General features: G+C 46.1%; 1 protein-coding gene across 1 annotated transcript in view; it reads right to left on the bottom strand.

Moving 5' to 3' along the window:
* The window catches only part of ub2e2 (Ubiquitin-conjugating enzyme E2 E2), a 60077-nt gene that overhangs the window by 11906 nt on the left and 21432 nt on the right, over positions 1-26739 (bottom strand). The window contains 1 exon segment of the mRNA NM_001141778.1: positions 2381-2513. Coding sequence (NP_001135250.1) covers positions 2381-2513 — 133 coding nt within the window.

The raw sequence follows: 26739 nt of genomic DNA, 5'->3' as shown, positions 1-26739 counted from the left end.
CTCCAAGGATGTCAGGTACAAGATTGTAGACCTACACAAGGCTGGAATGGGCTACAAGACCATCGCCAAGCAGCTTGGTGAGAAGGTGACAACAGTTGGTGCGATTATTCGCAAATGGAAGAAACGCAAAAGAACTGTCAATCTCCCTCAGCCTGGGGCTCCATGCAAGATCTCACCTCGTGGAGTTGCAATGATCATGAGAACAGTGAGGAATCAGCCCAGAACTACACGGGAGGATCTTGTCAATGATCTCAAGGCAGCTGGGACCATAGTCACCAAGAAAACAATTGGTAACACACTACGCCGTGAAGGACTGAAATCCTGCAGTGCCTGCAAGGTCCCCCTGCTCAAGAAAGCACATATACATGCCCGTCTGAAGTTTGCCAATGACCATCTGAATGATTCAGAGGACAACTGGGTGAAAGCGTTGTGGTCAGATGAGACCAAAATGGAGCTCTTGGCATCAACTCAACTCGACGTGTTTGGAGGAGGAGGAATGCTGCCTATGACCCCAAGAACACCATCCCCACCGTCAAACATGGAGGTGGAAACATTATGCTTTGGGGGTGTTTTTCTGCTAAGGGGACAGGACAACTTCACCGCATCAAAGGCACGATGGACGGGGCCATGTACCGTCAAATCTTGGGTGAGAACCTCCTTCCCTCAGCCAGGGCATTGAAAATGGGTCGTGGATGGGTATTCCAGCATGACAATGACCCAAAACACACAGCCAAGGCAACAAAGGAGTGGCTCAAGAAGAAGCACATTAAGGTCCTGGAGTGGCCTAGCCAGTCTCCAGACCTTAATCCCATAGAAAATCTGTGGAGGGAGCTGAAGGTTCGAATTGCCAAACGTCAGCCTCGAAACCTTAATGACTTGGAGAAGATCTGCAAAGAGGAGTGGGACAAAATCCCTCCTGAGATGTGTGCTAACCTGGTAGCCAACTACAAGAAACGTCTGACCTCTGTGATTGCCAACAAGGGTTTTGCCACGAAGTACTAAGTCATGTTTTGCAGAGGGGTCAAATACTTATTTCCCTCATTAAAATGCAAATCAATTTATAACATTTATGACATGCGTTTTTCTGGATTTTTTTGTTGTTATTCTGTCTCTCACTGTTCAAATAAACCTACCATTAAACTTATAGACTGATCATTTCTTTGTCAGTGGGCAAATGTACAAAATCAGCAGGGGATCAAATACTTTTTTCCCTCACTGTATATCCACAGTAAAACAAGTCCTATAGCGACATAACCTGAAAGGCCACTCAGCAAGGAAGAAGCCACTGCTCCAAAACCGCCATAAAAAAGCCAGACTACGGTTTGCAACTGCACATGGGAACAAAGATCATACTTTTTGAAGAAATGTCCTCTGGTCTGATGAAACAAAAAATAGAACTGTTTGGCCATAATGACCATCGTTATGTTTGGAGGAAAAAGGCAGAGAAGCTTGCAAGCTGAAGAAGACCATCCCAACCATGATGCACGTGGGTGGCAGCATCATGTTGTGGGGGTGCTTTGCTGCAGGAGGGACTGTTGCACTTCACAAAATAGATGGCATCATGAGGGAGGAAAATTATGTGGATATATTGAAGCAACATCTCAAGACATCAGTCAGGAAGTTCAAGCTTGGTCGCAAATGCGTCTTCCAAATGGACAATGACCCCAAGCATACTTCCATAGTTGAGGAAAAATGGCTTAAGGACAACAAAGTCAAGGTATTGGAGTGGCCATCACAAAGCCCTGACCTCAATCCTATAGAAAATATGTAGGCAGAACTGAAAAAGCATGTGCGAGCAAAGAGGCCTACAAACCTGACTCAGTTACACCAGCACTGTCAGGAGGAATTCACCCAACTTATTGTGAGAAGCTTGTGGAAGGCTACCCAAAACGTTTGACCCAAGTTAAACAATTTAAAGGCAATGCTACCAAATACTAATTGAGTGTATGTAAACTTCCGACCCACTGGGAATGTGATGAAAGAAATAAAAGCTGAAATCTCTACTATTATACTGATATTTCACATTCTTAAAATAAATTGGTGATCCTAACTGACCTAAGACAGAATGTTTACTAATTAAATGCCAGGAATTGTGAATAACTGAGTTTAAATGTATTTGGCTAAGGTGTATGTAAACTTCCAACTTCAACTGTACTTGTCTATTTGTGTTTCAGTGGAACCATTGATGCACTGTTAATGTTTGTCTCTAAAGCAGCCAGTGTCGTGCAGATGTTTAGTATTTAACGCCCTCAAAGCCTAACCCAAAGCCCAAATCAAACATAAAACAGAATCAGTCAACATGGGCTCCTGAGCAAGCAGTAGTCTAGCATACATACCTGTGTTTGTATGTGTGTGTGTCTGAGCATGCATATGTGTTTACCTTGGGTGGTTTGAAGGGGTAGTCTGGTGTAAAGGCGATATCTAGGAAGAAGACCCCTCCCTCGTACACAGAGCCTGGTGGTCCCAGGATGGTGGATCTCCACTCATAGATGTTGTCTCCTTTCGGACCAGCACTGCAAGGGCACAGAAGAAAGAAATTCAATATACAGAACATATTTAGAAAGCAGGACATTACATTTTAATTCTGTAACTAAATTCCTGATTCAGCAGTGTGTGTTTAGTGTGTTGTGAAAGATAAAGAGAGAAGAAGCCTGAATGATCTCTCTCTTATTATCAACCATACTATTCTGTAGAACTCCTTATGACCAGATACATGCCCATGGCATCTCTATGCAGTTATCTATTCACACACACACACACACACACACACACACACACACACACACACACACACACACACACACACACACACACACACACACACACACACACACACACACACGGCAGATTGTCCCCCATGTAGTACATGAGAACTACCGTGTAGACTAGAGAGCAGCTGGCTGCTGCCGAGTCTCATTTTTACGTTGCCTCCTTCTACACATAGTGGAGAGGACAAATAATCAAATCCTATTTTAGAAAGGGAGCGATGGGAAGAGAGTGGGGCAAAGCAGTAGAAAGAGAGCGAGAGGGGAGGCATTAATGCAATGCGAGTGACTGTTTCACTAAAGCCATTCATTTGAAATTGTAGTCCGTAGTAAAGAGGTAGACCTCTGTATTTTCTGTCTTGCTCATTTTGGACACAGTGAGGAATTGTGGGAAACAAGCTGAAAGAGAGAAAGAGACGAATGAGCGGGATGGGGGGGGGGCTCCAGGAGACAGACAGCTTGGCAGTAGTAAATAGTTCTGGTCGTGGTCACGCTCTAGGCTGTTGTTGCACAACATGACTTAGTGGTTAGGAGAGATCTATGTTTGTGGGTCAAATCAACCCATTGCTATAGGTGGTTGAGACAGACGTTCCACATGGCACTCTCTCCTAGTCCTCTTATGGTTGGCTAAAATAGTGATTTTCTCCCCTCTCTTCCCACAGTAAGTCTCTAAGCTACAGACCACATCTGGATATGTTTAGAGCACCACCAGCGACATCCATGTATAACCCAGGCTTGTGGAACCACTGGTTCCCTATCCAGTAACAAAGAAGTACTGTGCTCTATCAATGTTTATGACCTGTCCTCACTCTAGCACCATAGTAGGAAGTAAAAGCATAACACACCATAAAAGTATAAATGGTGTAGAAACAGGCCTCACTGATATCAGAGACGGTTGATGATGTAATATTACTATCACAAAGACTGTCTTTTTTTCTGCCAGGGCTTCCTCATCCCTCAATCCTCCCTACCTCCTCCCCCTGTCCCTCTCTCCCCCATAACGTCACACAGCCCCTCTCTCCCCCATAACGTCACACAGCCCCTCTCTCTCCCCCATAACGTCACACAGCCCCTCTCTCCCCCATAACGTCACACAGCCCCTCTCTCCCCCATAATGTCACACAGCCCCCCTCTCCCCCATAACGTCACACAGCCTCTCTCTCTCACCCATAACGTCACACAGCCCCTCTCTCTCCCCCATAACGTCAAACAGCCCCTCTCTCCCCCATAACGTCAAACAGCCCCTCTCTCCCCATAACGTCACACAGCCCCTCTCTCCCCCATAACGTCACACAGCCCCTCTCTCTCCCCCATAACGTCAAACAGCCCCTCTCTCCCCCATAACGTCACACAGCCCCTCTCTCCCCCATAACGTCACACAGCCCCTCTCTCTCCCCCATAACGTCACACAGCCCCTCTCTCCCCCATAACGTCACACAGCCCCTCTCTCCCCCATAATGTCACACAGCCCCTCTCTCCCCCATAACGTCACACAGCCCCTCTCTCCCCCATAATGTCACACAGCCCCTCTCTCCCCCATAACGTCACACAGCCCCTCTCCCCATAACGTCACACAGCCCCTCTCTCCCCATAACGTCACACAGCCCCTCTCTCTCCCCCATAACGTCAAACAGCCCCTCTCTCCCCATAACGTCACACAGCCCCTCTCTCCCCCATAACGTCAAACAGCCCCTCTCTCTCCCCCATAACGTCACACAGCCCCTCTCTCCCCCATAACGTCACACAGCCCCTCTCTCCCCCATAACGTCACACAGCCCCTCTCTCTCCCCCATAATGTCACACAGCCCCTCTCTCCCCATAACGTCACACAGCCCCTCTCCCCCCATACGAAAAGAAAAAAAATGTATGAAGTCTATGTATTCACTACTGTAAGTCGCTCTGGATAAGAGCGTCTGCTAAATGACTAAAATGTAAATGTCTAAAATGATAACGTCACACAGCCCCTCTCTCCCCCATAATGTCACACAGCCCCTCTCTCCCCATAACGTCACACAGCCCCTCTCTCTCCCATAACGTCACACAGCCCCTCTCTCTCCCATAATGTCACACAGCCCCTCTCTCCCCATAATGTCACACAGCCCCTCTCTCTCCCATAACGTCACACAGCCCCTCTCCCCATAACGTCACACAGCCCCTCTCTCTCCCATAACGTCACACAGCCCCTCTCTCTCCCATAACGTCACACAGCCCCTCTCTCTCCCATAACGTCACACAGCCCCTCTCTCCCCCCATAACGTCACACAGCCCCTCTCTCCCCCATAACGTCACACAGCCCCTCTCCCCACCCACCCATCCTCCCTCATCTCCCACGGCAGTTCCTGAATTTGTTTTTACTCAGGCGGCAGCTGGGCATCACACACAAAAAAACAGGAACTATCACAGACGACAATCCCTGCTTCCTCACTACAGAGATGAGCTCAGAAATACGCTGGTAGCAGTATGGATAGATGAGATGTCCCAGACAGACGCTGGTAGCAATGTGGATAGACGAGATGTCCCAGACAGTCAGAGGGAAGTATTGTATGATAAGAGGAGATCCTTGACACCACTACCTCTCCTGTTACACACACACACACACACACACACACACACACACACACACACACAGAGAGAGAGAGAAAGCATAAGAGGGAGAGCGGGAGGGGAATGTAGAAAGAGAAGAGAGAGTGTGAGAGAATGTCAGAGAGCGAGAGAGTGAGTGTGAGGCAGAAGAAGGCATGGTGAGCTGTATGCCAGCTGTACTCCAGTTCTCACTAACCTAGCACTTAGAAGAGACGTGTGCTCATTGGATACATGCCCATATCTAAAAGTAGCTTCAGCTATATCTTACACTAGCACACTTCGTACTATCCAGAGAAGGCCTAAGGATTTATAAAAATGTATATACATTTCTATTTTAATTTCCATTTCATTTCAGCTTTACAATCATTTGACTGATCTTCTGATTTAACTCTTTAGTTTGTGTTAAAAAGAGAAGGGTTAATACTAAAGAGAAACAAATATCCAATCAGGATTTTATTTTGTGGTCTCTGGGTATAAAAATCTAGCTAGCTCAGCCAGCCATTGGATAGGACTTCAGAAGCTTCAGAAGCCTCAGCCATTCAACTGTATTCAAGCTGAATTTGAGTGACAGTAGAATGAACCAATTACATTTTGACTTGCAATGGGTGGGACTGTTTAAAAAAAAAAAGGAAGAGGTGTATTGTCCAGGCCTTCTCAATCACATGATCATCATCATCTGGTGAGTGACACTGTTGTTGTTGCAGCTCCCTTGCTGTTAGCTAGCTCTTTGAAAATAATGACTGAAACACTGTTGTTGTTTCAGCTGCCTTGCTGTTAGCTAGCTCTTTGAAAATAATGACTGAAACACTGTTGTTGTTTCAGCTCCCTTGCTGTTAGCTAGCTCTCTGAAAATAATGACTGAAACACTGTTGTTGTTGCAGCTCCCTTGCTGTTAGCTAGCTCTCTGAAAATAATGACTGAAACACTGTTGTTTCAGCTCCCTTGATGTTAGCTAGCTCTCTGAAAATAATGACTGAAACACTGTTGTTGCAGCTCCCTTGCTGTTAGCTAGCTCTCTGAAAATAATGACTGAAACACTGTTGTTGTTGCAGCTCCCTTGCTGTTAGCTAGCTCTCTGAAAATAATGACTGAAACACTGTTGTTGTTGCAGCTCCCTTGCTGTTAGCTAGCTCTCCGAAAATAATGACTGAAACACTGTTGTTGTTTCAGCTCCCTTGCTGTTAGCTAGCTCTCTGAAAATAATGACTGAAACACTGTTGTTTCAGCTCCCTTGATGTTAGCTAGCTCTCTGAAAATAATGACTGAAACACTGTTGTTGCAGCTCCCTTGCTGTTAGCTAGCTCTCTGAAAATAATGACTGAAACACTGTTGTTGTTGCAGCTCCCTTGCTGTTAGCTAGCTCTCTGAAAATAATGACTGAAACACTGTTGTTGTTGCAGCTCCCTTGCTGTTAGCTAGCTCTCTGAAAATAATGACTGAAACACTGTTGTTGTTTCAGCTCCCTTGCTGTTAGCTAGCTCTCTGAAAATAATGACTGAAACACTGTTGTTGCAGCTCCCTTGCTGTTAGCTAGCTCTCTGAAAATAATGACTGAAACACTGTTGTTGTTGCAGCTCCCTTGCTGTTAGCTAGCTCTCTGAAAATAATGACTGAAACACTGTTGTTGTTTCAGCTCCCTTGCTGTTAGCTAGCTCTCTGAAAATAATGACTGAAACACTGTTGTTTCAGCTCCCTTGATGTTAGCTAGCTCTCTGAAAATAATGACTGAAACACTGTTGTTGCAGCTCCCTTGCTGTTAGCTAGCTCTCTGAAAATAATGACTGAAACAGTGTTGTTGTTGCAGCTCCCTTGCTGTTAGCTAGCTCTCTGAAAATAATGACTGAAACACTGTTGTTGTTTCAGCTGCCTTGCTGTTAGCTAGCTCTCTGAAAATAATGACTGAAACACTGTTGTTTCAGCTCCCTTGCTGTTAGCTAGCTCTCTGAAAATAATGACTGAAACACTGTTGTTGTTGCAGCTCCCTTGCTGTTAGCTAGCTCTCTGAAAATAATGACTGAAACACTGTTGTTTCATCTCCCTTGCTGTTAGCTAGCTCTCTGAAAATAATGACTGAAACACTGTTGTTGCAGCTCCCTTGCTGTTAGCTAGCTCTCTGAAAATAATGACTGAAACACTGTTGTTGTTGCAGCTCCCTTGCTGTTAGCTAGCTCTCTGAAAATAATGACTGAAACACTGTTGTTGTTGCAGCTCCCTTGCTGTTAGCTAGCTCTCTGAAAATAATGACTGAAACACTGTTGTTGTTGCAGCTCCCTTGCTGTTAGCTAGCTCTCTGAAAATAATGACTGAAACACTGTTGTTTCAGCTCCCTTGATGTTAGCTAGCTCTCTGAAAATAATGACTGAAACACTGGTTGTTGCAGCTCCCTTGCTGTTAGCTAGCTCTCTGAAAATAATGACTGAAACACTGTTGTTGTTGCAGCTCCCTTGCTGTTAACTAGCTCTCAGAAACACTTACATTTGAAACTTTAGATCACCAGTTATTGGGATGAACGTGATAAAAATCAGCCGTGTCTATGTGTTTGAACAAGACTGTTTCTCCTTCAGCGCCAAGAAGTGCACAGGTGTTACGGTCACAGTCCTTTCAGCACCATGAGCCTGTCACCTTTGATGTGACACTGTTGTTGTCGCTATTGGTGACAGTGTGATAGTGGTGTTAGCCAATCTTGGTTTGTGTAAACCGTGTGTTTTGTTTAGCTGGTCGCATTATTTAATGCGATGTGTCCATGCTGGTTCTCTGTGTGTGTGTGTGTGTGTGTGTGTGTGTGTGTGTGTGTGTGGGGCAGCCCGAAGCACAGCCAGGCCTGTTTGAATCATTTATCATGTCATCGAAAAGCATTGCTCTTCCTTCACTAGAAATAGAATGGCTACAGAAGATGTGATGTCGGGCGCATTAAGTGATGCTACGTTTGTTATTTTCTTGATTCCTTCCTTTTTTCATCCCTCTGAAGGCCTAGGTCCTATATTCATGGAGTGACTTATTATATAAGTGAAGTGTTGTGTGTTTATAGGCTCAAGGGTACTGCATGGATGGCAACAAATCACTAAGGAGCATATCCTGAGTGCTTACCCTGCATAACTCCATGAGAGAGGATGACACACCAGCAGACAGACAGACAGACACACACAGACCGTGGGAGTACAGCAGTATTACTATGTACTTATACTCCATGGAAAGCTAATCCCTCCCATTCCAGATTATGGGCTAACTGGATTATACCTGCCTACGGATATATGATATTGTACCATCTAGCTACCTCAGCACAGACACATTGCAAACCCAATCCCTACACATGTCAGTTATCACTCTTCTCCCCACCCCTCCCTTGCTCTCACCTTGTTTCACTAACACATTGATTAACCTTAATATTAACCGTGACCTTACCAGTTGTGATCGTGGTTCAATCATCCCTGTGGTCGCTATGACCTTTGACCTGGTTTAAGCTATTAAAATGTCCATTCAGATTGGAATGCCATTACTCAGATTCTACATCGATCTCTGTGATGTCTATCATCATCAAAAGAGGGAACCAACAAGGTGGTTATTATTGACTGGTCAATGTGAATTGGTTACATCGTCTTTTATTGGTGTCATAAACGCCTAGATGATGCTGCAGTTAGAGTGGATCTAGCCTGAGGTCTAGCCATCAGCTTGAGGTCACTGTTAAAGGCTCAGAGGATAGAATACCCAAATCCCTCCGACAGAAAAGCTATTTTCAGTCTTTTGTTCCCTCCAGCTAAAAGGCCTGTGTCTGCTTGTTACTGGTCTCTATGTGTCCTCATTTGGCCAGCTAATTGCTCACAATGCACAGATCCTCAGGAGCAACATGCAGGCTGGGAAGAGGGAGAAGAAAGGGGATAGGAGTGGGGAGGAGAGAGAGAGAGAGAGAGAGAGAGAGAGAGAGAGAGAGAGAGTGAGCGAGACAAGGGAGAAAGAAAGAGATCTGATGCCTTCTGACCTTTCAATGAGCGGTAAACCAACTGTGTCCCCATTGTCTTGGGCCCCATTGCCTACCGACCCATCCCTGGAGAATGTGTGCATGCGTTCCGTGATTGGAATAAATACTGAATTGCTAACAGTCATGCATCAATGGTTTGTAATTTGGTTCATAACTTCCACTTGTATGACATCCATCAATTTAATTATTGTAAACAGATCATGTGGAAATCAAGTGACAACTTTATTAGTTACATATTGCTGACAGTATCAGCCAGACAGCATGAAATGCATTAGACCTACATGCCACCCACCCACGCTTACTCAACTTACCCACATATAAAGAGAGAATTATCAACTATCATCAGAAGGGGATAAAATCAACTATTTTGCTTTGTGAATTATTTGGTATGACAAGATCTAGACATTTAAAAAGGTAATTTCCCATTGAGCCGACATGGGCAGGGTTTACTGTGAATGTGTTCTTTGGAAACGTGATAACATTGCCTTTAAAACGTGCATAGCGGGGGAAAAAACGCAATCGGATTGAATCTGGCTCCCTTTTAGGTAACTCTCTTAGTGCAGTCACAAGCTTCATAACCATCAACCTTCTCTTATTCTCCTCCTGCTCCTCCAAGCTTCCCCAGTGATCACTTGAGTGATGATAACCTCTCATGCTGCCATTACTGCACAGAACGGGCAATTCGTTAACATTAACGTGTAGGTGTTAAAACACTAACAGTGAGCAATAAAACAGACTGCAGAGAGAGGAAGAGCGGGAGTCAGAGGAAGAGCAGGAGTCAGAGGAAGACAGAGGGGAAAGATTGGAGAACAGGAGATGTCAACACACACACACACACACACACACACACACACACACAAAGGAAGAGAGATCAACTGGAGCACAGCTGTCTGACCGCCTACTTAACCATAAAGCGTGAAGATGAGTTGGAGGCAGACCGTGTGGACCAGGGTCCCTAGGGTTTAGAGCTGAGCGGACGTGTGGAGACAGACACAGTGATCTGAGGAGGACATCAAATCAAACAGTTTGAATGTAGATTATTATACACTCTCTATTGGCTCCACAACTACCATTGTTCTGTAAGCAGACTCCATAGCAATCCCTATCCAGCAACACGCACACAAACGGTCTCCAAGCTCTCACACTCTTTCAAATCTCATACACACTTCAAAAACCATTGTAGCCATTGTAAAAGCTATATAGAAGTGCTCCTTCCTACGCAGCGCAACATCAGTGAGAGCAGAGCCATGATTCCTGCTATTTAATTTGGAATTTTAAAGCATTGTTTGATAAAATATTGAATTGGGCCTTTACTACTGTAGCCCATAGAAATACATTGAATAACACATTCTTAAATGGCAAAAGAGACATTCCTTCTGATTTATTTTTTGGTTTTGAAGTGTCTGTCCTATATCATACTTCCATAAAACAAAATGTAACCGGTATCGAGTTACCTTCAGATGAGTCCCGCGACACGTGTGGTTGTCATAGAGCAAAACGGACAACGCCATCATGTTCATGAGAGTCTCCCCTTTCCATAGTGGGATCATGTTAGTTTGTTTCCAAAATGGTTCGGACACTAGAGACGCCCGTTCGGACACTAGAGACGCCCGTTCGGACACTAGAGAGGCCCGTTCGGACACTACAAACATTTTTGATCGATTTTTCGGGTTGTCTCCTGGTCTGACAAACAGTGCTGTAGGCGGATGCGGTGGATTAAGCCGATACAAAAAAAACAGATCTCTGTCTTAAAATAGATATTGGTGGATTTTTGTATTATGTCAATCGACTCTAGGGGTTTTAACTGCAGCCCTCAAGTAACGATGCAGCCCTCAAGTAACGATGCAGCCCTCAAGTAACGATGCAGCCCTCAAGTAACGATGCAGCCCTCAAGTAACGATGCAGCCCTCAAGTAACGATGCAGCCAGGCAAGTCAAAAGAAATGAGTGCATGAAGCAAATGAATTATATACAAGAACTGGCCCCTCTGGTTGTTCACAGATCCCAAGGAGAAGGATGGGGAGAGAGGGTGGTGTTTCTCTCATCTCCACACTCTGGTTGTTCACAGATCCCAAGGAGAAGGATGGGGAGAGAGGGTGGTGTTTCTCTCATCTCCACACTCTGGTTGTTCACAGATACCAAGGAGAAGGATGGGGAGAGAGGGTGGTGTTTCTCTCATCTCCACACTCTGGTTGTTCACAGATACCAAGGAGAAGGATGGGGAGAGAGGGTGGTGTTTCTCTCATCTCCACACTCTGGTTGTTCACAGATACCAAGGAGAAGGATGGGGAGAGAGGGTGGTGTTTCTCTCATCTCCACACTCTGGTTGTTCACAGATACCAAGGAGAAGGATGGGGAGAGAGGGTGGTGTTTCTCTCATCTCCACACTCTGGTTGTTCACAGATCCCAAGGAGAAGGATGGGGAGAGAGGGTGGTGTTTCTCTCATCTCCACACTGTGCACACACAGCAATGTGTGTATGTGTGTGTATGTATGTGTGTTAGTCCGTGTGCTGTGTGTGGAAGGGGGAGAGCTGGCTGCACAAGACCAGGCAGCCAGACCTGCAGACTCAGCAGTTGTGAGAATGTCCAGAGGAGCTTGTTACCTCTCACTAATTAGTCTACAAGGACTTAGCTTCTGATTACCGGCCCTGTTAAATAAAAAATACAAATTCTAGCCAAATAAATAAACAAATACATAATAATATATGCCATTTAGCAGATGCTTTCATCCAATGCGACTTACAGTCATGAGTGCATACATTTTACATATGGATCATCCCGGGAATCGAACCCACTACCCTGGCGTTTTAAAGAGCCATGCTCTACCAACAAAGCTAATGCGAAATGGCTGCTGGTCTCTGAAGTGACAGGGTTGGAAGACCCTGATCACAGAGATTCTACACCTTTCCTCTGTTCTCCCTCTCAGTGTCAGCTGTGAAAGAGAAGGAGGAGAGGAGGACAGACACCTGAAATGAAATCAAAGCCCTAGCAGGAAGCTGATATCCTGTCTTTGTGAGGGGAGCAAGGCCACAGGCGTGTGTCTGCACTGACTCCGTGCCAGAATTGTAATGGAATCCTACCCTGGCCAGTGTTTGCATTGGAAGCTATTTGTCCGGGTGCCAACAGTTCACTGTTTACAGTTTACACACTCATGAGCACCAGAGCCAGTCTGAGACTCTGTGCCTGGAAGGCCTGGGCCACACACACACATTTGACGTACATGACTTCCACATGCTTATAATGCATAATGCTTCAAACGTAATTACACCTGTCAGCTTTAAGTATTACTACTTTTATTAACAATGCCTCAGAGAGGAGGAGATGAGACAGAGGAGGATAGGAGACAGAGAGGAGGAGGAGGAGAAGACAGAGAGGAGGAGGAGGAGGAGATGAGACAGAGAGGAGGAGGAGGAGGAGATGAGACAGAGGAGGATAAGAGGAGACAGAGAGGAGGATAGGAGACGGAGAAGAGGATAGGAGACAGAGAGGAGGAGGAGGAGGAGGAGGAGACAGAGAGGAGGAGGAGGAGACAGAGAGGAGGAGGAGGAGACAGAGAGGAGGAGGAGGAGACAGAGAGGAGGATAGGAGGAGGAGGAGGAGGAGACGGATACGAGGAGGATAGGAGGAGGAGGAGACAGAGAGGAGTAGGAGGAGGAGACAGAGAGGAGGATAGGAGGAGGAGACAGAGAGGAGGAGGAGGAGACAGAGAGGAGGATAGGAGGAGACAGAGAGGAGCATAGGAGGAGACAGAGAGGAGGATAGGAGGAGACAGAGAGGAGCATAGGAGGAGACAGAGAGGAGGATAGGAGGATAGGAGGAGACAGAGAGGAGGATAGGAGGAGACAGAGAGGAGGATAGGAGGAGGAGGAGACAGAGGAGGATAGGAGGAGCAGGATGATAGGAGGAGGAGGAGACAGAGAGGAGGATAGGAGGAGGAGACAGAGAGGAGGATAGGAGGAGGAGGAGACGGAGGAGACAGAGGAGGAGACAGAGGAGGATAGGAGGAAGAGGAGACACAGAGGAGGAGACAGAGGAGGAGACAGATGATAGGAGGAGGAGGAGGAGACAGAGAGGAGGAGGAGGAGGAGACAGAGAGGAGGAGGAGGAGGAGACAGAGAGGAGGAGGAGGAGACAGAGAGGAGGATAGGAGGAGGAGGAGGAGACGGATACGAGGAGACAGAGAGGAGTAGGAGGAGACAGAGAGGAGGATAGGAGGAGGAGACAGAGAGGAGGAGGAGGAGACAGAGAGGAGGATAGGAGGAGGAGACAGAGAGGAGGAGACAGAGAGGAGGATAGGAGGAGACAGAGAGGAGGATAGGAGGAGACAGAGAGGAGGATAGGAGGAGACAGAGAGGAGGATAGGAGGAGAGAGAGAGGAGCATAGGAGGAGACAGAGAGGAGGATAGGAGGAGGAGGAGACAGAGAGGAGGATAGGAGGAGGAGGAGACAGAGGAGGATAGGAGGAGCAGGATGATAGGAGGAGGAGGAGACAGAGAGGAGGATAGGAGGAGGAGACAGAGAGGAGGATAGGAAGAGGAGGAGACGGAGGAGACAGGAGGAGACAGAGGAGGAGGAGACAGAGGAGGATAGGAGGAAGAGGAGACAGAGAGGAGGAGACAGAGGAGGAGGAGGAGACAGAGGAGGATAGGAGGAGGAGACAGAGAGGAGGATAGGAGGAGGAGGAGACAGAGAGGAGGAGACAGAGAGGAGGATAGGAGGAGACAGAGAGGAGGATAGGAGGAGACAGAGAGGAGGATAGGAGGAGAGAGAGAGGAGCATAGGAGGAGACAGAGAGGAGGATAGGAGGAGACAGAGAGGAGGATAGGAGGAGACAGAGAGGAGGATAGGAGGAGACAGAGGAGGATAGGAGGAGCAGGATGATAGGAGGAGGAGGAGACAGAGAGGAGGATAGGAGGAGGAGACAGAGAGGAGGATAGGAGGAGGAGGAGACAGGAGGAGACAGAGGAGGAGGAGACAGAGGAGGATAGGAGGAAGAGGAGACAGAGAGGAGGAGACAGAGGAGGAGACAGATGATAGGAGGAAGAGGAGACAGAGAGGAGGAGACAGAGGAGGAGACAGATGATAGGAGGAGGAGGAGGAGACAGAGAGGAGGATAGGAGGAGGAGGAGACAGAGAGGAGGATAGGAGGAGGAGGAGACAGAGAGGAGGATAGGAGGAGGAGGAGGAGACAGAGGATAGGAGGAGACAGAGGAGGATAGGAGGAGGAGACAGAGAGGAGGAGGAGGAGACAGAGGATAGGAGGAGGAGACAGAGAGGAGGAGGAGGAGACAGGAGGATAGGAGGAGGAGGAGGAGGAGACAGAGAGGAGGATAGGAGGAGGAGGAGGAGACAGAGAGGAGGATAGGAGATGAGACAGAAAAGAGGATAGGAGATGAGAATAGGAGATGAGACAGGAGGATAGGAGATGAGACGGAGGAGACAAAGGAGGATAGGAGATGAGACGGATAGGAGGAGGAGACAGAGGAGGATAGGAGGAGACAGAGGAGGAGGAGACAGAGGAAGAGACAGAGGAGGAGGAGACAGGAGGAGGAGACAGAGAGGAGGATAGGAGGAGACAGAGGAGGAGGAGACAGAGAGGAGGATAGGAGGAGGAGACAGAGAGGAGACAGAGAGGAGGAGGAGGAGGAGACAGAGAGGAGGAGGAGGAGGAGACAGAGAGGAGGAGGAGGAGGAGACAGAGAGGAGGAGGAGGAGGAGGAGGAGACAGAGAGGAGGAGGAGGAGGAGGAGACAGGGGAGGAGGAGGAGGAGGAGACAGAGAGGAGGAGGAGGAGGAGGAGACAGAGAGGAGGAGGAGGAGGAGGAGGAGACAGAGAGGAGGAGGAGGAGGAGGAGACAGAGAGGAGGAGGAGGAGGAGGAGACAGAGAGGAGGAGGAGGAGGAGACAGAGAGGAGGAGGAGGAGGAGACAGAGAGGAGGAGGAGGAGGAGACAGAGGAGGAGGAGGAGACAGAGAGGAGGAGGAGGAGGAGACAGAGAGGAGGAGGAGGAGACAGAGAGGAGGAGGAGGAGGAGGAGACAGAGGAGGATAGGAGATGAGACAGAAAAGAGGATAGGAGATGAGAATAGGAGATGAGACGGAGGAGACAAAGGAGGATAGGAGGAGGAGACAGAGACAGAGGAGGATAGGAGGAGGAGGCAGAGACATAGGAGGAGGCGGAGGCAGAGACAGAGGAGGATAGGAGGCGGAGGAGACAGAGGAGGATAGGAGGCGGAGACAGAGGAGGATAGGAGGAGGCGGAGACAGAGGAGGATAGAAGGAGGCGGAGACAGAGGAGGATAGGAGGTGGGGATAGGAGGCGGAGACAGGAGGATAGGAGGCGGAGACAGGAGGATAGGAGGCAGAGACAGGAGGCGGAGACAGGAGGATAGGAGGCAGAGACCGGAGGCTAGAAGGAGGCTGAGACGAAGGAGGCGGCGACAGAGGAGGCTAGAAGGAGGCGGCGACAGAGGAGGCTAGAAGGAGGCGGCTACAGAGGAGGCTAGAAGGAGGCGGCTACAGAGGAGGCTAGAAGGAGGCGGCGACAGAGGAGGATAGAAGGAGGCGGCTACAGAGGAGGCTAGAAGGAGGCGGCGACAGAGGAGGCTAGAAGGAGGCGGCGACAGAGGAGGATAGAAGGAGGCGGCGACAGAGGAGGATAGAAGGAGGCGGCTACAGAGGAGGCTAGAAGGAGGCGGCGACAGAGGAGGATAGAAGGAGGCGGCGACAGAGGAGGATAGAAGGAGGCGGCTACAGAGGAGGCTAGAAGGAGGCGGCGACAGAGGAGGATAGAAGGAGGCGGCGACAGAGGAGGAGACAGGAGGAGGAGACAGAGAGGAGGTAAAGGAGAGGATGAGTGCTTTGAAGAGTAGCCCACCACTGATTTACACCCATCCATTAGCTGCTCTTAAAACAGCATCCTTCTGAAACGGCCCAGAGATAAAAGGAGAGATAGGCCCATTCAGGGTTACTAGGGTTTAAAGGGGAAGTGTAGCAGCATAAAGGGCACATTAAGAATTCAACAGCCCGGTTATTGAATCATTTAATCCTATCACAGCCACGTCAGCTGGAACGCTAAACCTAGGCAGGCATGGAGACAATGAATCAGCCATTTACATTGTGGAGGAGGACGGTCTCATGAGAATGAGCTATTGACCAGAGACTAGAGAGAATCCTGGCAGTTTCCACTGTGTGTGTCCTGGTAGGAATGTATCCTAAAGGGTCAATACAGCTGCAGCTGGTGGAAAAGTGACCTCTGCCCAGACACTCACCAAAACAAAACTACAGCACTTTGACAAACACGGGGCAGAACCTTGAAACATTGCTCCCCATTGATATGAGTGGTTTTATTCATGTTAGAAAGCAAAGCAGTGTAAGAGGATGGAGCTGCCAGTGGTATCTGGGAGGAAGAGATTGGATACTGTAGGTTGGAACACAGGCCCTGAACAATAAGAAGTACATCATCATTCCCAGTCGGCTGACTGGAGCACATTACAGGGTGATCTGGAGAACGCTGTGAAGTCTATTTCTACAGTACGACTGAGTAACGCTGTGAAGTCTATTTCCACAGTACGACTGAGTGACTCTGTGAGGTTTATCATTTCCACAGTACGACTGAGCAACGCTGTGAAGTCTATTTCTACAGTACGACTGAGTAACGCTGTGAAGTCTTTCTACAGTACGACTGAGCAACGCTGTGAAGTCTATTTCTACAGTACGACTGAGCAACGCAGTGAAGTCTTTCTACAGTACGACTGAGCAACGCTGTGAAGTCTATTTCTACAATACGACTGAGTAACGCTGTGAAGTCTATTTCTACAGTACGACTGAGTAACGCTGTGAAGTCTATTTCTACAGTACGACTGAGTAACGCTGTGAAGTCTTTCTACAGTACGACTGAGCAACGCTGTGAAGTCTATTTCTACAGTACGACTGAGCAACGCTGTGAAGTCTTTCTACAGTACGACTGAGCAACGCTGTGAAGTCTATTTCTACAGTACGACTGAGTAACGCTGTGAAGTCTATTTCTACAGTACGACTGAGTAACGCTGTGAAGTCTATTTCTACAGTACGACTGAGTAACGCTGTGAAGTCTATTTCTACAGTACGACTGAGTAACGCTGTGAAGTCTATTTCTACAGTACGACTGAGTAACGCTGTGAAGTCTATTTCTACAGTACGACTGAGTAACGCTGTGAAGTCTTTCTACAGTACGACTGAGTAACGCTGTGAAGTCTTTCTACAGTACGACTGAGCAACGCTGTGAGGTTTATCATTTCCACAGTACGACTGAGCAACGCTGTGAAGTCTATTTCTACAGTACGACTGAGTAACGCTGTGAAGTCTTTCTACAGTACGACTGAGCAACGCTGTGAAGTCTATTTCTACAGTACGACTGAGCAACGCTGTGAAGTCTTTCTACAGTACGACTGAGCAACGCTGTGAAGTCTATTTCTACAGTACGACTGAGTAACGCTGTGAAGTCTATTTCTACAGTACGACTGAGTAACGCTGTGAAGTCTATTTCTACAGTACGACTGAGCAACGCTGTGAAGTCTATTTCTACAGTACGACTGAGTAACGCTGTGAAGTCTATTTCTACAGTACGACTGAGTAACGCTGTGAAGTCTATTTCTACAGTACGACTGAGTAACGCTGTGAAGTCTTTCTACAGTACGACTGAGCAACGCTGTGAAGTCTATTTCTACAGTACGACTGAGCAACGCTGTGAAGTCTTTCTACAGTACGACTGAGCAACGCTGTGAAGTCTATTTCTACAGTACGACTGAGTAACGCTGTGAAGTCTATTTCTACAGTACGACTGAGTAACGCTGTGAAGTCTATTTCTACAGTACGACTGAGTAACGCTGTGAAGTCTATTTCTACAGTACGACTGAGTAACGCTGTGAAGTCTATTTCTACAGTACGACTGAGTAACGCTGTGAAGTCTATTTCTACAGTACGACTGAGTAACGCTGTGAGGTTTATCATTTCCACAGTACGACTGAGTAACGCTGTGAGGTTTATCATTTCCACAGTACGACTGAGCAACGCTGTGAGGTTTATCATTTCCACAGTACGACTGAGCAACGCTGTGAGGTTTATCATTTCCACAGTACGACTGAGTAACGCTGTGAGGTTTATCATTTCCACAGTACGACTGAGTAACGCTGTGAGGTTTATCATTTCCACAGTACGACTGAGTAACGCTGTGAGGTTTATCATTTCCACAGTACGACTGAGTAACGCTGTGAGGTTTATCATTTCTACAGAACGACTGAGTAACGCTGTGAGGTTTATCATTTCCACAGAACGACTGAGTAACGCTGTGAGGTTTATCATTTCCACAGTACGACTGAGTAACGCTGTGAGGTTTATCATTTCCACAGTACAAGTATGCTGGATGTATTCAGGCCCTCTGAGCACTATTGCTAAAACCACACATCAGTTTAAGAAGTCAGTTCACTAAGAAAACAGACCGGGTACTCCTCTGTATGTAGCTATGTTATTAAAAACACATTTGGGGTACTTTATACCCCCTTTTCCCTCCCTAATTTCATGATATCCAATTGGTAGTTAGTCTTGTCCGTACAGCAGTTGCAGCGATGGGACTCGGGAGAGGCGAAGGTCGAGAGCCATGTGTCATCTGAAACACGACCCTGCCAAGCCACACTGCTTCTTGACACAATGTTCACCTATTTATTTTTTATTTTACCGTTATTTTACCAGGTAAGTTGACTGAGAACACGTTCTCATTTACAGCAACGACCTGGGGAATAGTTACAGGGGAGAGGAGGGGGATGAATGAGCCAATTGTAAGCTGGGGATTATTAGGTGACCATGACGGTATGAGAGACAGATTGGGAATTTCGTGAGGACACCGGGGTTAACACTCCTACTCTTACGATAAGTGCCATGGGATCTTTAGTGACCACAGAGAATCAGGACACCCGTTTAACGTCCCATCCGGAAGACGGCACCCTACACAGGGCAATGTCCCCAATCACTGCCCTGGGGCATTAGACCAGAGGAAAGAGTGCCTCCTACTGGCCCTCCAACGCCACTTCCAGCAGCATCTGGTCTCCCACCCAGGACCAACCCTGTTTAACTTCAGAAGCAAGCCAGCAGTGGGATGCATCACAGTCACCTAATCATCCCCAGTTTACAATTGGCTCATTCACCTTCACCCCCCCCCCCCCCCCCCGTAACTATTCCCTAGGTTGTTGCTGTAAATGAGAATACATGTTCTCAGTCAATGTAACAGGTAAAATAAGGGTTAAATAAATACAAATCTGTCTGTACTGTGCATTCCCTCCAGCTTGCTCTCTGGCCCACGAGCCATATATTATGTCAATAACATTCTCAGGTATGTACACAGTACAGGGACGTTGCTGGCATTGCTCGGCCGGGAGGCAGCAAGCCTCTGTTCACCTCCCCTCAACTGGTTAGTTGAGTACAGCTGTAACAACAACAGGAGGCAGATATAGAGAGAGATGGCTAGCCAGGACAGCTTTAGTCATCTGGCTGTGTGTTTATCGCTCTGATGACAGAGGAGATATTGGCTGTTAAAGCCAGCGAAGAAGCCAAATAGTTGACACAACAAAAATGCCTCTATAATTTTAGACTACTATTATATGAAGTGTGCCATGTTAACTTTTCTCTACCTCTATCTGTTCTTGTTTCCTCAATACACTTATACAAGAAGACAGTATAAGCCAAACATGACTCTGTCGGTAATAAAATGATGATGTGTGTGTTCAAGGACTACCAAAGGATACTGCAGGCAGCCTGTTAATGAGGAGCTAATCACGCACCCAACACAGAGACATGAGCATCTCGCATAACAACACTGGTGACCTCAGTCACATAACTCCCCCTCATCAGAGCCAGGCTTAATCAGCTGCGTCTAATATCAGAAGAGACAAAGACAAAAAGGCAAGCAAGGAGATTGGTGAATTGGAAATGATAATGGTGAAATGAGACTCTGCAGTGTGTGAGTGTGGGGGAAGAGGCGCAGAGGGGAATGAAGAGCGCACGCGAGAGAGAAGATAAAGACATGTAGAGTGTCTGTGAAAAGAGAAGAGCAAAGAAGAGAAAGGCCCTCCACCCAGCTGAGGTTGTTGTGACTCTCAGTGTTGAGATTGAGGATAATTAGATCCACAGTGTGAGCTCAATCCTGGGCCTCTCAGCTTCTGTGGACCAGATGGGAGTGTAATTAATGAATTCATTAATCTCTCCCTCCCATTCAATGGGCTTTATTAGCATGGGAAACATATGTTTACATTGCCAAAGCAAGTGAAATAGATAAAATGTGAAATAAACTAAAACATTTTACAGTAAACATTACCCTCACAACAGTTCCAAAGGAATAGAGACATTTCAAATGTCATTATGGCTACATACAGTGTTGTAACAATGTGGAAAAGGGAAAATAAATAAACATACAGTGAAAGAGGGAAATGCAGCATAAATATATACAGTGCATTTGGAAAGTATTCAGACCCCTTACCTTTTTCCACATTTTGTTACGTTACAGCCTTATTCTAAGGCTTTGGCCTGAATGCCAAGTATCACGTCTGGAGGAAACCTGGCACCATCCCTACGGTGAAGCATGGTGGTGGCAGCATCATGCTGTGGGGATGTTTTTCAGCAGCAGGGCCTGGGAGACTAGTCAGGAACAAGGCAAAGATGAACGGAGCAAAGTACAGAGAGATCCTTGATGAAAACCTGCTCCAGAGTGCTCAGGACCTCAGACTGGGTCGTAGGTTCACATTCCAACAGGACAATGACCCTAAGCACACAGCCAAGACAATGCAGGAGTGGCTTCGGGACAAGTCTCTGAATGTCCTTGAGTGGCCCGGACTTGAACCCGATCGACCATCTCTGGGAAACCTGAAAACACCTGTGCAGCGACGCTCCCCATCCAATCTGACAGAGCTTGAGAGGATCTGCAGAAAAGAATGGGAGAAACTCCTCAAAAACAGGTGTGCCAAGCTTGTAGCGTCATACCCAAGAAGACTCGAGGCTGTAATCGCTGCCAAAGGAGCTTCAACAAAGTACTGTGGAAAGGGTCTGAATACTTAAGTAAATGTGATATTTCAAATAAACATTTTTAAGAAGTTAGCAAAAAAAGAAAAAAAGAACCTGTATACACTGTCATTATGGGGTATTGTGTTTAGATTGAAGAGGGGAAAAAATTATGTAATCTATTTTAGAATAAGGCTGTAACGTAACAAAAATGTGGAAAAAGTCAAGGGGTCTGAATACTTTCCGAATGCGCTGTATGGTGTCTCTAATATGGTCATTTGGCAGGGGGTTTAGGAAGTGTAGCTCAGTTTCCAACTCATTTTGCGGGCAGTGTGCACATAGCCGGTCTTCTCTTGAGAGCCAGGTCTGCCTACGGCAGCCTCTCTCAATAGCAAGGCTATGCTCACTGAGTGTGTACATAGTCAAAGGTTTCCTTAAATTTTGGGTCCGTCACAGTAGTCATGTTCTCTCTGTTCAGGGCCAAATAGCATAAATACACCTCTGCTGTTTTCAACCAGGATCTCAGCGATCACTGCCGTATCGACTGGGTCCGTGTTTGTTTAACCCATGTGTAACTCTGTTGTTTTTGTTGCACTGCTTTGCTTTATCTTGGCCAGGTCGCAGTTGTAAATGAGAACTTGTTCTCAACTGGCCTACCTGGTTAAATAACTGTGAAATAAAAATAAATGTTAAAAAATTCAGGTAACTTCCTCATGAAGCTGGTTCAGAGAATGCCAAGTGTGCAAAGCTGTCATCAAGGCAAAGGGTGGCTACTTTGAAGAATCTGAAATATATAACTTGATTTGTTTAACACTTTTTTGGTTACCACGTGATTCCATATATGTCATTTCATAGTTTAAGTCTTCACTATTATTCTATAATGTAGAATATGGTAAAAATAAAGAAAAACCCTGGAATGAGTAGGTGTGTCCAAACTTTTGACTAGTACTGTATAATGTTTTTGCTGTTTGTTCATGTTAGAGCCAAAAGGATTGGAGAAGTGGTTTATCCATACATCTCCTTTTTCCATAGCGTATTTCTGCATTGTTTTAGTGATTCACCATAGTGAAGGCTCAGGGTTTTCTGGGTCTCTATATTTTCGGTTGGATAGGTTTCTCAATTTCTTTAGGTTTTTGCGTTCTTTATCAAACCATTTGTCATTGTTGTTAAGTTTCTTAGGTTGTCTGCTTGGAATTTTTAGATTTGATAGGGAAGCTGAGAGGTCAAATATACTGTTTAGGTTTTCTACTACCAAGTTTACACCTTCACTATTACAGTGAAACGTTTTGTCCAGGAAGTTGTCTAAAGGGGATTGAATTTGTTGTTGCCCAATAGTTTTTTAGTAGGTTTCCACACTACTTTCCTTCCATTTATAGCATTTTTTAATATTACTCATGATGAGTATTGCTCTGTTCAGGTAGACTGTGCTTTTACGGTGATCTGATAGGGTGTCAGTGGGCTGACAGTGAACGCTCTGAGAGACTCTGGGTTGAGGTCAGTGATAAAGTACTACTGCCAAGAGTTTACATTTTGTATTTTCTATTTAACCTTTATATAAAAAGGCAAGTCACTTAAGAACAAATTCTTATTTACAATGACGGCCTACCCCGGCCAAATCTGGACGACGCTGGGGCAATTGTGTGCCGCCCTATTGGACTCCCAATCACAGCTGGATGTGATGCTGCCTGGATTTGAACCAGGTACTGAAGTGACACCTCTTGCACTGAGATGCAGTGTCTTAGACCACTTCGCCACTCGGGAGATGAGCTATAGGTGTACCTACCGTCGGAGTCCCTTCGGCACCTACCATTGACTATGTACATGCCCAGCATGCGACAGAGCTGTAGGAGTTGTGACCTGTTTTTGTTGGTTACGCTGTCGTAGTTCTGTCTAGTGGGCCATATGGGGGCTGGAATGGTATGCCGTCACCCCCCCAAAAGTAGAGGCTAGACGCAAAACATCCCCTTGAACTCTAGACATAAAGCACTGATGAGACTTTCCATGAAGAGTCATAAAAAACATTTTAAACATGTTGCTGATTTGGGGTGACATATTACTACCTCTTATGGAATTCTGTTACAATTCTCTAGCAATAACATCCTACCCTCCTGGCTGAGAGAGAGCATAATGATGTGGAACGTGGAATGCTCAGCATATCATAACAAAAGTAGTTGCACTCCAATACTTCCAAATTGACTGTTTAATTAATCTCCCTTTCTCTCTCCCTCTCTGGGTGGCTGATGGAGTCATTTTTACAATGACGTTCTTCTCTCGTTAAAAACGACTAAGTTCTTGAACTTTTAGTCTCCCAGTGGGCTCTGGGATTGCTTGTTTGGCTTGCTGCTGGTTTGTTGTTTTAGCCGTAACAACTCAATTAATATGAAAAAGCTGATCGTCAGCGGTCCTCAGTAGTCAATAACAGACTCCACTCATTCACTATCTGCAAAGTACACGCTCTTCACATTCAATTCTAATACTGACAGTTTTTAATAAAAGTCACTGTAAGCAGCAGACAATTGATCATGTTGATACAGTATGTGAGTGTGTTCTATTTATATGACTACGATAAAAAAAAAATTTCAAACAACTAATTGACCAACATTGGTTCAATTATTTGAATTACATTTCCTTCAGGTTTTTTTTTTCAGTGAGCTCAATGCGCTCATTTTGTAGTTTCTCTAGAGATAGATCAGATCAAGCCCAAACTGTGCGATGTTGTAGGGTGTGGTAGTTTCCAACAGGACAGAATTCTACATAGTTTAGTGCAGAAAACATGATAGTTAACTTCAATGACCATAATCCATTGCACGTCGGTGAATTTCTTTTACGCCTACTACGCTTGGTTAGTGTCGGGCAAACCCGGAGAGAACAGACAGAAGAATGCTCTATCTAGAGTGGGATAGAAAGAAGTTGCTTCGGGAGGTATCTGTACCTGAAAATACATTATCTAAGTGATTGATAGTTGGTATGCAGCAGTCATAAAAGTATGCCGTATTTCATTTGAAGAACTACTAAAATTGTGATTTATGTCAGACAGCACAGGCAGCAGCTCCATAGAGACGAGATGAAGACTTGGAATTAAATAATATAGTCATCAAATAAAACAATTATATACACAACAACTGAAATATTTTATTAAAGTAATGTGAATAAATTATGGTTAATACAGTTGAAGCCGGAAGTTTACATACACCTTAGCCAAATACATTTAAACTCATTTTCACAATTCCTGACATTTAATCCTAGTAAAAATTCCCTGTCTAAGGTCAGTTAGGATCACTACTTTATTTTAAGAATATGAAATGTCAGAATAATAGTAGAGAGATTTGTTTCCGCTGTTATTTCTTTCATCACATTCCCACTGGGTCAGAAGTTTACATACATTCAATTAATATTTGGTAGCATTGCCTATAAATCGTTTAACTTGGGTCAAACATTTTGGGTAGCCTTCCACAAGCTTCCCACAATAAGTTGGGTGAATTCCTCCTGACAGAGCTGGTGCATGCTCACACATGCTTTTTCAGTTCTGCCCACAAATGTTCTATAGGATTGAGGTCAGGGCTTTGTGATGGCCACTCCAATACCTTGACTTTGTTCTCCTTAAGCCATTTTTCCACAACTTTGGAAGTATGCTTGGGGTCATTGTCCATTTGGAAGACCCATTTGCGACCAAGCTTGAACTTCTTGACTGATATCTTGAGATGTTGCTTCAACATATCCACATTCCTCCCTCATAATGCCATCTATTTTGTGAAGTGCACCAGTCCCTCCTGCAGCACCTCCACAACATGATGCTGCCACCCCCATACTTCATGGTTGGGATGGTTTTCTTCGGCTTGCAAGCCTCCCCCTTTTTCTTCCAAACATAATGATGGTCATTATGGCCAAACAGTTCTAATTTTTGTTTCATCAGACCTGAGGACATTTCTCCAAGAAGTACGATCTTTGTCCACATGTGCAGTTGCAAACCGTAGTCTGGATTTTTTATGGTGGTTTTGGAGCAGTGGTTTCTTCCTTGCTGAGCGGCCTTTCAGGTTATGTCAATATAGGACTCGTTTTACTGTGGATATAGATACTTTTGTACCTGTTCCCTCCAGCATCTTCACAAGGTCCTTTGCTGTTGTTCTGGGATTGATTTTCCCTTTTCGCACCAAAGTACATTCATCTCTAGGAGACAGAACACGTCTCCTTCCTGAGCGGAATGACGGCTGCCTGGACCCATGGTGTTTATACTTGCTTACTATTGTTTGTACAGATGAACGTGGTACCTTCAGGCATTTGGAAATTGCTCCCATGGATGAACCAGACTTGTGGAGGTCTACAATTTTTTCCTGAGGTCTTGGCTGATTTATTTTGATTTCCCCATGATGTCAAGCAAAGAGGCACTGAGTTTGAAGGTAGGCCTTGAAATACATCCACAGGTACATCTCCAAATGACTCAAATAGCCTATCAGAAGCTTCTAAAGCCATGACATAATTTTCTGGAATTTTCCAAGCTGTTTAAAAGGCACAGTCAACTTAGAAAGTCTTCCAAGATGGCATAGCTGTCAGGTGTCTTTTGTCTTCATCTTGTCCCGTGTATATATTTTTTTCTAAGCATACATTTTTTAAAGTATTTTTCTTAACTCCAACTTCAACATACTCTCCTGCATCCTGCCTCACCCAATGTGGTATGGATCTGCTATTTTCTTTACTTTAGAACCGGAACCCCCAACAGAAGCTAGCCAGCTAACTCTCTACTAGCTAGTGGTTAGCTAGCTATTGCTAGTGGTCATCAGCTAACCTTTAGCCCGTACAACTCCTGCCAGTCTGCACAACGCGATTCAACCCTGAGCGTATCGGACTTCTTTTTCTCCATATCCCCGGATTCCTACCGCAAGCTCTGAACATCTTCACCTGGATCATTGCAGCTAGCTAGCTGCTATCTGATTGGCTTCTCCTGGCTAATATCTCTGTTCCGAAGCAAGCACCAATTAGCCTGGAGCTAGCCTATGCTAGGCCCATCTCCCAGCTATCTGAAGAGGTCCATCAGCCACTCCTTGGGCTACAATACCTATTTTGCCAATTGGCCTGGAACCCTTTTATTGCCGATACGGAACACTGCCGATCCATCACGACTGGACTGACAATCCGCCTGAGGGTTTTTTTCAACAGGCTCCTCCGTCGCGACGTCCCCTGAATGCCCGCCTGCTAGCCACAGCCCGCTAGCTGTCTAGAACATACCGGACAATTAGCTTAAGAGGTCCATCAGCCATTTTTTCTGGGGGGCTACTATACCCATTTTTCCCCGGTCCGATAGCTGTCTGAATCGCCATGTCTCCAGCCCGCCCAACTACTCACTGGACCCAATGATCACTCGGCTACGCATGCCTCTCCCTAATGCCAATAT

This window comes from Salmo salar, chromosome ssa27, assembly GCF_905237065.1.
Source record: "Salmo salar chromosome ssa27, Ssal_v3.1, whole genome shotgun sequence".
NCBI classification, from domain to species: domain Eukaryota; kingdom Metazoa; phylum Chordata; class Actinopteri; order Salmoniformes; family Salmonidae; genus Salmo; species Salmo salar.
This window is presented reverse-complemented; position numbering and strand designations above follow the sequence as displayed.